At 32.3% G+C, this 11417-nt stretch overlaps 1 protein-coding gene across 1 annotated transcript; it reads right to left on the reverse strand.

The window, feature by feature from the left end:
* Positions 1-2261: 2261 nt before the first annotated feature.
* On the reverse strand, positions 2262-6896 carry LOC118034260 (uncharacterized). The gene is made up of 9 exons (XM_035039502.2): positions 6719-6896; positions 6514-6635; positions 6305-6405; positions 5469-5664; positions 5283-5375; positions 4841-4900; positions 4622-4696; positions 4204-4284; positions 2262-2774 (listed from the first exon to the last, which is right to left on the reverse strand). Exons 1-9 carry the CDS (start codon positions 6810-6812, stop codon positions 2397-2399), a joined length of 1200 nt encoding a protein of 399 aa, XP_034895393.1. The 5' UTR covers positions 6813-6896; the 3' UTR covers positions 2262-2396.
* Between the last annotated feature and the right edge of the window lie 4521 nt (positions 6897-11417).

The following is an 11417-nucleotide window of genomic DNA, read 5'->3' on the forward strand; positions in this document are numbered from 1 at the left end:
TATGATGTAGTAGTAATAGTTAAATCTATAAAATTTAAATTAAAAACTATCAATATTAATATATATTTTTTAAAATTATATTATAACCTTAATTTCAAAAGCATTTTTAACTAAACACATTTAAAACTACTTTTTAAAAAAATTATTTTATAACCTCAATTTTAAAAGCATTCTTAACCAAACACATTAAAATTATTTTTTCTTCAACCTCAATTTCAATTATAGTTTTAATCAAACATCTATTTTTTCAAAATAACCTTAACTAAAAGTATTTTTTATAAAATAATTTTTTTAAAAATAAAACCACAACAGCTACCACAATACCAAACATATTTTTTATATTATTGATGTCCTGTTACTTTGAAAATAAAGTTATCTTTTTTCCGATTCCACAACACAACCATTGGCATCTTTAATGTGAAATTACCTTGCAAGGTAAGTTGTCTTTTTTCCTATTTACCTCTTTGATTTTCATTTCAATTCTACCTAATCTTTTCCCTTTTGCTACATCTCTTTTTTTCTTCTTCCTTGATTCGTGTCAGGCTTTTTTGGTTTGTGTTCACTTTGAAGAGATACTGATTTTTTCACATTTTAGATCAAGTGCTTAAGGTTGTGGACTAGGAAGAAAAGGAAAAAAAGGTGTTCTTATTGACATTTCAGAAAGGTATTCGACCTTTCTTCCCCTTACTCTTTTTGTTTATTTATATTTTCATTATTACATAATAAAATTAAAACAGGTTTAAGAAATTGTCCTTTAGCTCCCGAGCATTCATCTAGTTTCATCTAATTAAGCTATAGAGTGATTAAATTGAAAAAAAAAGTTTGAAAATGAAAAAAAAAAAAAAGTTAGTAGTTAAGCTCCATAAAAAATACCCCATATATTTCAATGTAGATGGTAACTATTATTGTTGTTGTCCTAGCTAGTCATTGTCTTTTTTTTTCTCTCTCTATTTTATTTTATTTTCCTATTTATTTAATTTTAAATTGTATATGACAGGTTGATATGATCTTGATTTTTTTTTTTTATGTATTATGGCAGATTATTTGGACATGAGAAAAATACAATTTATTTTTTATATAACATCTTTGTGCTTTCTAATTCGGCTCTAATGGCCCAAAGTCAATCTCTTGTAAGGCTATGCCTTTAATAGTTTTTTAACCTAAGATTCAAAGACAATGTATATTTTGTTACGTAAAAATATTTCTGTTTTATATTTTTCAAGTTTCTTTATTGATGAGTTTATCTTCTTTTGGTATGATATTGTCAGTTATAGGACTTAGCACCATGCACTTAAAATCTAAAATAAAATAAAATAAAATATTGTGGTTCTTTTTATAGATTAATTCTTCTTTATGGTTCTACCTAAATTTTATAGACTACGTTTTGTTACGTAAATCTTGCCCAAAAAATGCAAGGAAATAATAGACGAAACTAAAACATTATTGTGGATTGTAATGGTGGGTTTTGTTTTTTTTTTGCAAAATACAATCTGGTTTCATAGACTTAAAACAATTAAAACTTTAGATACTAGATTTGAAACTTAAATAAGTATTTGAGGATTAAATTAAATGAAAGGGGAGAAATGGCTAACACTGAGAAGGGCTCCTACACTTAGACATATTTGAAAGTGTTGTTATTAAAGTATTTTTTTTATTAAAATAATATATTTTTTATTTTTTTAAAAAAATAATTTTTAAAATCAGCATATTAATATAATCCAAAATATAAACAAAAATTTTAACAAAAAATAATTTAATTTTTTTAAAAAAATACAGGTTAGCCCGCGTTTCTAAACGCTCTCTTAAGCAGCAACGCGTAATGACACTACATCATTTCTTTATTTTTTTTAATTAAATATATTTTTTTAATTTTCATTCTTTATTTTTTATTTTTTTATTGATTAAAAATATAATTTTATAATTTTCATATAGAATTTCTTCTCTCAATAATTCCAATACGGCAATACATCGCAGTCTTTGTTATTTTAAAAATATGTCGTCCAAATGCAGCTGAGAGCTATAGCGTTCCATCTCCTCATACAAGTGCTTTTAAGGAGTGAAGTGGCAGGCTATTAAAAGCTGTTAGCTTCAAGATAGAATAACAGAATTAAAGAAAAAACACCATTAATATTATAATAAGTTGTATTCGAGAAAGGATGGCAAAATGAGGCCTTTAAATAATTTATAGCTTCTACCTGAAATGGGAAGAAGAAGATTGGTTTATAGCTCTTCCAAGCATGAAAGTCATAAAAAATAGTATCTGCAAAACTGGAAATAATTAACATATAATCCAATGAACCAGATCAATTCAAATCTGGCTCAGCAAGAAAGAGATTCTGCGGCCATAATATGTAGTTACTACAGGAACTGCAAGGAAAAAGCTGAAGATAGTTTGGTTAACTGAGCTCGTCTCTCCACATTAAGAAACTGCTACGGTTTTGATTACCATTCGGAATGTCAGATGAAACTACAACATTCTCTACAATTACATTGCCATTAAAATCAATTCTGTATGAGACATCCATTCCTTCCAAAATTAAGTGGTATGTTACATCCCCAGAAGGATGACAAACCTGGCTGTTTTCATTGTCCAAAGCTTCTTGATCTTGGTTCTGGTTTGAATCAAGAGCACTATGTTGTGCTTCCCCATTTCCAGTCTTGATAAGGGGATCATGTGGTTGATTTCGTTGAGATATTGATCGAATATCCCATGAAAGCACCTGCTTGATTAAGCATTGAAGTTCATCTGGTGATGCATAGAGCGACTTCTTTTTCTGAACAAAACAAAAGCACGGCTATCCTGATCAGGACATGTTAAAAGATCAAAAAGTAAAAAGAAAGACCAAGGTAGCGTTTCTAATATGGAGGAACTCATTTTGCTCAATTAATATTGCACCTTTTTGCAACTGATCACTCAACATTTAAAACTTCAATAAGACATGGTTGAAGAAAAAATATTATACAATGGGATCAACAGGAATAGTTTTCAGACAGTGAGAGAACTTCAACATGGACATTGTTAAAAGAAAACATCTAAAAACAAGTAATGAAGTCACATAATCTATCCCTAACGAATCAATTGCAATGAATTTCCATGGAAGAATTGCTATCAAATTCAGATCACCAAAGATTTAATAGAATGGATTCATGTTTGGTTTTTTAATTCGTAATTCTTCACTGTTCACATAAGTACTCCAAAATCAAACGTTGAAACATTGTTCATGTTTCTCTCTATCAAAGGTATATTTCACTATTTTGAAACGAAGAAGATGGAGATGATTTGGGTGAGGAGAATGGACACTGGACAGAGTGTGGCCAATTTTGGGATTGCTGATGGGGCTTTCCAATTTTTTTTAATGTTGTTGCTCCACCCTAGACTGTATTACAAACAACAAAAATCATCAAGGGGCCACATTTTTCTCAAGTGCATCCTTTACCCTGCCTAAAAAAGAATCACATTTTTCCAAAATATGCATATTTTTCCTGAAATAAGTTTTATGTTTTTCTTGTCCGATGAAACATGCCACACTTGTGCCATGCTCACTTGAACTTTGGTGTTTAGAGTTGCAATTTGGGGCTTTGATAGTGTAGGATAATGAAGGTAAATGTGAAAATGTGGTTCATTGACAATTTAATTGTTGTAGATGGTTGACCTGGATGGAGGCCAACAATAAGAAAGGTTAAACACTTCCAAGTATAAAAACATAGTTGCAGGACTTATTTGTTGCTTTCCCTAAATTTATTTATATAAATTCATTTCATTGCAATTACTTGCACAACCTAACAACCATGTGTTATCTACCCATTCGATTCTATTATTTGCAAGGACTATAAAATAAACAAAAAACTTTGATTGTTGTCACTTTAATCATAAGAGAAATTTTTTGAAGTGAGATGTTCTCTGATTTAGCACCCTTTGGGCTGCTTCTCTCACATGCTCAGTCAGTACCTCTGTAATCTTAGCCATTTATAGATAAAAAATTTTCTTGGTGAGAAATTACTATGATGTTTAATTTCGCAGTTAGTTCTACCATAATAGACTGCTATGGACGAGGTAATTTAGCGAATTGTAAAGATGAACAGACAGTAGACAACATAGACAGAGGAAACGGCAAAACCCAGAAAAAGAAAAGAAATCCAAACTAATCATATGAATTTGAACATACAAATGCTTAATATTTCAAGTAGTTATGAACCACTTACTGCTGTTTCCCAACAATCAGATAGTGAGGAAGAGAAGCCCTCAGAAAAGTTAACAGAAGCTACTGCTAACATATTGTCCACCTGTACAAAAATTAGCCATTATTCCAATGTGATAGGGGAACAAGTGAACGGGAAAAGGGCAAGCTCAATGAGAAAAATATGCATCAGACTTAAGGAGTGGTCCTTTGAGAAGGACATGCAGCATTACTTCATATATATCTGGAAATTGTTCATCAACAGAACCTTCTATAGCTCTAACTTTACAGCTTATAGTATAATAATGCTTGCTGCAGTTGTCACTTTCAAGAGTCAAGACTAGGATTTTATTATAGGAAATAAATTCACAACATAATGCATCATCATTTTCCTAAAACTGCATTCAAGATTAAAATATGGTAAAGTTGTATTGTGGTATTACCATTACCCACTCCGGCACTGCTGCCCCTTTGATGCTATCACAGTATGGTAGATATGGTTTGATGTCAAGTATTGGCTGTTAATAAAAGTAGCACAATGAGTACAGCAAATATCATGGAAACCACGCATATGCATTCTATTCAGGATAAAGCTAAAAGAAAGAAGAAAGATATCAATCATAGGTAGTGTGACTAGGAAAGAAAAAACATGGGAAACTTACTGTCCCGTCAACCAGGTCAACACCAGATAGAAGAACCATGTTTCCTTGTACAGCCTCCACCTAAAGTAAACAATGGATATTGTTACTAATTGTTAAGTAAAGGATTTTCCTTTTTCTGCAAGTTCTAACATTTCATTAAGAAAAAGCACCATGCAGTGCAAGATTCAGTGTGACACTCCAAGCATGAGGATGAAATGCATCTAGTTTCCCAGAAATCTTTTATTGGTGAGAATAGAATAAAATCCGTAAATGCAGGAACCAAGGGAGTGCTGCCCATTTGCACAAGTAAGAAAATACAAGAACTAGTTTTAAGAAGTTTGATTATTCCTTTCCCATATCAATGAACCTTGATATTAATCTATCCCAATCTATATACATTTATTCTAATTTTTTCATCAGCACATGCAACACAGCTAGAAACATGTAAAAAAAATTATCCTACCTTTGCAACAGTGAGCCCAATAGGGCATGGGCGATGTGGAGATCTTGTAGCAAAGACTCCCATCCTTCCTCCTTTCAGTCTTGGTACTCTAACCTATCCAACCAGCCATACTTTTGTAGAAACTTCATATAAGAACAATTTTAGATAGAAATCAAACTATACAATATATCTAGTAGCAACGGTTACCTTAGCCTTAAACTTTGATCTAGAGGGATGCTTCCATAACTTCACCAAATCTGTATTCAAATGAAACACATATATAATCCAGCAATGAGAATATTCTACAAGACCCTCAAGGGATGCTGGAGGAACCCGAGCTGAGTCAAAGATTAAGCATGCCCTAGCAAGAGGTACGAGTAAGGGTTGCCTTGGAGTCCCATTTCTGCACCAATAATGAGTGAGTTAGCTTCTATTCATGAACAACCATTTGCAAAAGCATAGATAAATGCAGACTTTCCAAGTTTTTTGCCTGAGTATGCATGCATAAAAAGTACAAAATTTCAATATAGGAATACAACTTGTGTCAGCATTAAGCATAGGATTGGAGAACAGAACAACGTGCTCAGTATTCAGGATTCATAATGACAGAAATCAATCATGAATTTGGACTTCAAATGATGGACTTGGTGAACTTAGGAGATCTAAAAAGGAGACGGTCAGATACGCAAAAACAAAATCGATTCCTTCTCAACAAGAACCGTTCAGATATCAAAAACCAAGATGAAAGTGTTTCCTTACAATGCAGTAAGAAAAATTTCCTGTTATTTGAGTCTGGGAGAGCGTTGAAGGGATGCAGTATTCAGGAAAAGTTTCTGCTTTCCATGGAGAACAGCCATGGCAGGTCCGATTGCTTAAGTAATCAATGAAACAAATCTCCTGTCTACTTATATAGTTCTATTCCTCCTAAAAATTATCTGAGATTGTCAATTTGTAGCTTTCTCTGTACCCTTACTTCACTTGGTTGATGTACCACATTAAGAATGAATAAACAATCTCTAATTTGGATCACCGAGGAAGATTACCTGGTTGAGAAGCAAGACTGAACTACTCCAATGGGGGTCATGGGATAAGAAGCCTGCTCCAAATTCTCAGACTTGGGTTGTGCTAAGGCCTTCCTCAAATCCTACAAAACCAATAAGGAGCACCAATTTTATCAATGGTCACAACAATAATACAACATAATAAGAGAAAGGGCTCAGTATAACAGAAGTGCATAGATTAAAAAAGAGACCTGTTGGGCTCTAATTCGACCTTGTCTCTCAGCAGCACTTTTTTGCATACAAGAATTGAGAGAAATCTCAAGTTCTTGAATCTTTGAATACAAAACTCTAGCTTTCTTTCTACAAAAATAAACTGAAAGAAAGAAAGCTTCAGTGTAAAGTTAATACCTAGTATACAGTAAATTCATAGAAGACATGAAAAGAAGGGAAGAGTACGAGAGATAGCTGCTGTTGAGGCAGAAAGAAGTGCAAGTGCCACAGTTATGGTGGATGTCACAGGCAACCATTTTGAGTTTACAGTAGAACCCATCTTCTCAAAGTTTTTGCTCTCTCTCTCTCTCTACTTTAGCATTGAGGCCGCCTGCCTAGCCTAGGTTAGTTTTACTTGTGTATGCACAAGTACAGTGGATTCTGGCGTGTTGTTGTTTGGGCCGAATTGAAAACAATCTTTTATTTTTGAAAATACTGTGGCCTAAAATAAGATTTAGTTACTGTTTGTTTTATTTCAAAAATATTTTTAAAAAATTAATTTATTTTATTTTTTAAATTAATATTTTTTATATCATTTTGATGCTATGATATCAAAAATAATTTTTTAAAAATAAAAAATATTATTTTAATACATTTCTGAATAAAAAAATATTTTAAAAAATAATTATAACTACACTTCAAAAACTATTATTATAAAATAACAGAGCTTTGTGTAATTAGTGAACCCTAATGGATGGAAATTAAAAATAAAAAAAGCTAATTTTTACAAAGTCTTTGTCAATTAATTTATTTTAAATTTCTAAAAGACTCATAGCTGAGTAGGGTTTTTTCTTGTTATCATTTTCTTTTCTTCTCAAAGTGAAAAGATAACTAGTAAGATAAATGACAACCTTAAACAAAATTATAAATGAATTTTTTAAAAAATTATTCAAGAAATATATATATATATATATATATATATTATATATATATATATATATATAATAAGTAGAACTTTAAACAAGCCTTAGATGAAGCAAGAAAATAGAGAAAGTGAAAAGGTGAGGGAATAAAATATAATGTCAAATGTGTTGGACATTGAATGATCTTTGCATTATTGATCTCAACTCTAAAAGGGGATTTGCTCACTTTGTCATGATTAATGAGCTTTTTTAATATTATAATATCAATTATTTTTTAATATATATATTTTTAAAAAATATATTAAAATAATATATATATATATTTTTAAATTTATCTGTGACATAATATATTAAAAAAATTCTGAAAACATAAAAAAAAAAATTAAAATAAAAAATAAATACTTTTAATTTTTTTTTAAATATAAAAATAAACAGGCTCATAATTCAAAAAGAGATTGTAATAAGGTTTTTATTTATCAGAATAGTTTTGTAACAACATGGCCAATGTAACTGTAATTTACACATGAAAGTCAGCAACTCCCTTTTTTCGCCGTAGCAGGCCCAGAAAACAGAACTAAAAATAATGCACGGTCCGGTCTAATATTAGAAGCCTCTGCAGTGTCATCCTCGACTCGAGGCCGTTCTAAATAAGAGTTAAGTAAAATTATTATTATTATTATTTTTTATTTAAAATTAATTTTTTATATTTTCAAATCATTAAAAAATAATAAAAATATTATTTTAATATATTTTTTTTAAAATATTTTGAAAAATAACCTATACCAGATTCTTAAACACCCATGAAAACATATTGAAAAGCTTCCCTGCTAAGGTGATAAAAATTAATGGTTCACTGAATCCCTATCCGGAGTTGCAGATCAGGCTTGAGCTTTTATTTATTATTATTAATATTGTCATAACCAAATTTTTGAACAAATAATAAAAATTAAATATAGTTGATAATTGGGTTAAGACAACAAATCTTGAAGTTTAGGGATAAAATTATTAGATTTGAGAAATAAATTGGTCAGAAATTGAAGAATTAATAAGTTTGGAAATTTACTTAAAATTTGGATTATTTTAATTAATGAAATTATAAGAATTAATAAGTTTGTGGACTTAATTAAACTTTGATTTAATTAATTAAATAAATTCAGAGACTTAATTGAAATTTATCCAAAAGGGCAAAATTAAAAGAATTAATTAAGGATCAAATTGAATAATCCATGAATTAAGGACTGTTTTGTAAACATTGCACCAATTGAGGGATTTAATTGAAATGTATCCAGAAAAGGGCAAAATTAAAAGGAATTTTTATTTAATTGAGAGGTCCAATTGCAAAACTTCCAAAGTTCAGGGATCAAATTGAAAACTCCCGTTTCCAGCCAAAACGGCACCGTTGCTAAGGAACAGCCGTGTGTTCTTCTCCATCACGATTCAACAGGAGAATCTCCGATTCATCAGGAGAATCTCCGATTCATCAGGGGAGCGGATAATCTGCAACAAATTTGATCTTGGACCAAGTCGTTTGCCGATAACCATGCATAATACAGTCCTGCAAAAACAGAACTGGAGGAGGTTGAGTTTGGCTATAAAAGGAGAAAGGAGAGCAAAAAAAAAAAAAGGAAAAGACGAAAGAGAAACCCAGAATTCCCAGAAAGCAAACAGAGCAATCAAAAACAGAACCAAAAATACACAGAACCCAGAAACAGAGCAAATCACAGTACAGAAACAGAGATAAAAACCCAAAAAAAAAAGCGTTACAGGAGAAAGGGAAAAGGTGAGAGGAGAGTCACTAGATCGGCAATGGTTTTTCGTCCCTGCAAGAAAAGGAACATCAGTATACCTAGATAATTGATCCCGCAATTACTAGTCACTCCGCAGACGCCCCTGCACAAAAGCTAAAACACTCAAAACAAAACACAGCAAGCCGGCATCATCTTTTCAGCGTTAAACCAGAGGGAACAATAGGAGAGGATCATCACCAACGTTGCAAGTATCTCCGGTTGCCAGAAGCAGGTATGATTTCATCCCTTTTTTTTTTTTGCATCTTCGTTTCAAAGAAATAATTTAAGTGTTATAAGAACACTGTGAAGGTAATTTAATTACCTTCACCAGTGTTCGTGCACGCGTGAACAAGTCACGCGTGCCTTTCAGTTTTTTTTTGCCGGGTCACTGGCTTGGGCCAGTGACCCGGGGCCGATCCGGATGGGCTTGGCCCAGCCCCTGTGGGCTGAGCCCAGCCACCAATGTACATATGCTGGGCTGGGTCTAGCCCAGCCCAGCCCAAAAAAGATTATATATGCTGGGCTGGGTCTAGCCCGGCCCAGCCATAAAATAAAAAAGAGGCAGAGAAAAAATAAAAAATAAAAAATGTGTATGCATAAATAAAAATAATGTAAATTTATTGGTTTATTCACTAACGCCAGAGTTAGGAATAAAAATACCGGTTTAAATTTATATTATTTTTATTCGTTTATTCAATTTTATTTAGCTAAAAAAAAAATAAGAAATATGTGCATAAAAAAAATGTATTATTATTTATTTATTCACTTGCGCCAGAGTCGGGAATAAAAAATAATAATACTGATGTAAATTTATTTTTATAGCTACGTAATATTTACCAACGCCAGAGTTGGAAATATTCGTAGTTAAATATTTACTGGCGCCAGAGTCAGGAATATTATAAGCAAATTTTCATAACATAAATTAATAAAATATTTAGCAATTTAAGACGAAACCAGCAATGCAGCCTGCCTCAGGCAGGACGTTTAAGGGGTGATAATATCTTTCCTTTTACGTAACCAGTCCCGAACCATATAATCTCTGTTGACCAGTTAGGGTTCCTAGTGACCATAATACTAGGTGACGACTCATTAAACAAGAATATCCACATTAAAGAATAGGATGCCAGAAATCCATTCTTTTCAAAGATTTAAAATTAATTTTTAGGGCTGCCGCGATGTCGGGTGCGACAGAATGACGACTCCGCTGGGGACTAATGGACTAAGCTTTGCCTTTTGTTTATCAATTGTTATAATGTTTTTTATGTTATGTTTATTTGTTTATTTTTCTTGAATTTACTGCTTTAGCATGCATCCATGTTTATATTGTCATGCATCATGTTGAGAGCACACACCTGAAAATCTAGGATAAGTGGGAAAGTAACGGTACCCCAATAGCTTTAGCCTGGGTAAGACTCGTGAAACCATCCAACTCTCGTTTGATTGTTTACTTGGAAGTGGTTGATATGCCAAACTGATATTACTCAGGGCCTCTATTTTCACACTACTTGTAAGCCTCATATCGACCTTTCATGGACGATCACTGAGCATGCGAGAGACCCTTTGAAACTAGATAATGACCAACCCTTTGATGCACTCAACAATTAGGATCTTCCTATTAGGTTGTCATCCCGTGAAGGACGTGTCTGCATTCCATATGCATTTTTAATTGAATCAACATTTTTTTGCATGATCTACATATAACAGGTTGAAATATAGGTTCCCCATTGAAATCCATTCGAGAAAAAGACAAATGGAAGATGAAGAAAAAACCTAGTTGGAAGCCCAACATCAAAAAGAGGTTGACAGTCTTAAAGAAGAAGTCGCAAGGCTTACTAGTCTACTCGAGTAGGCCTTGAGAGATAAATCTGGAAAAGCAACACTTATAGCTCAGCCTGAACCTATGCTTGTAAATCCCTTCAATCTACAGAATCTGGGGGCAAATGGGTTGTCGTCTGATTTTCAACAAGCCAAGCATTTTCATCCAGCATACACCACGAGAATGTCGTTTACCATTGATTTTACAGAGAATGAATCTCAAAAGGGCAAAATAGTAAAAGAAGATGAGCTGAACAAATTCATTGCCCTAGAACAAAGGATGAGGGCATTTGAGGGAATTCACTTATATGATCCTATAAAGGCTACTGAGATGTGTTTGATGCCCAACGTGGTCATTCCAAAAAAAAATTAGAGTGCCAGAATTTGTTAAATATACGGGAACTCAATGCCCTATAACTC

This window comes from Populus alba, chromosome 18 (genome assembly GCF_005239225.2).
Source record: "Populus alba chromosome 18, ASM523922v2, whole genome shotgun sequence".
Taxonomy (NCBI): Eukaryota; Viridiplantae; Streptophyta; class Magnoliopsida; order Malpighiales; family Salicaceae; genus Populus; species Populus alba.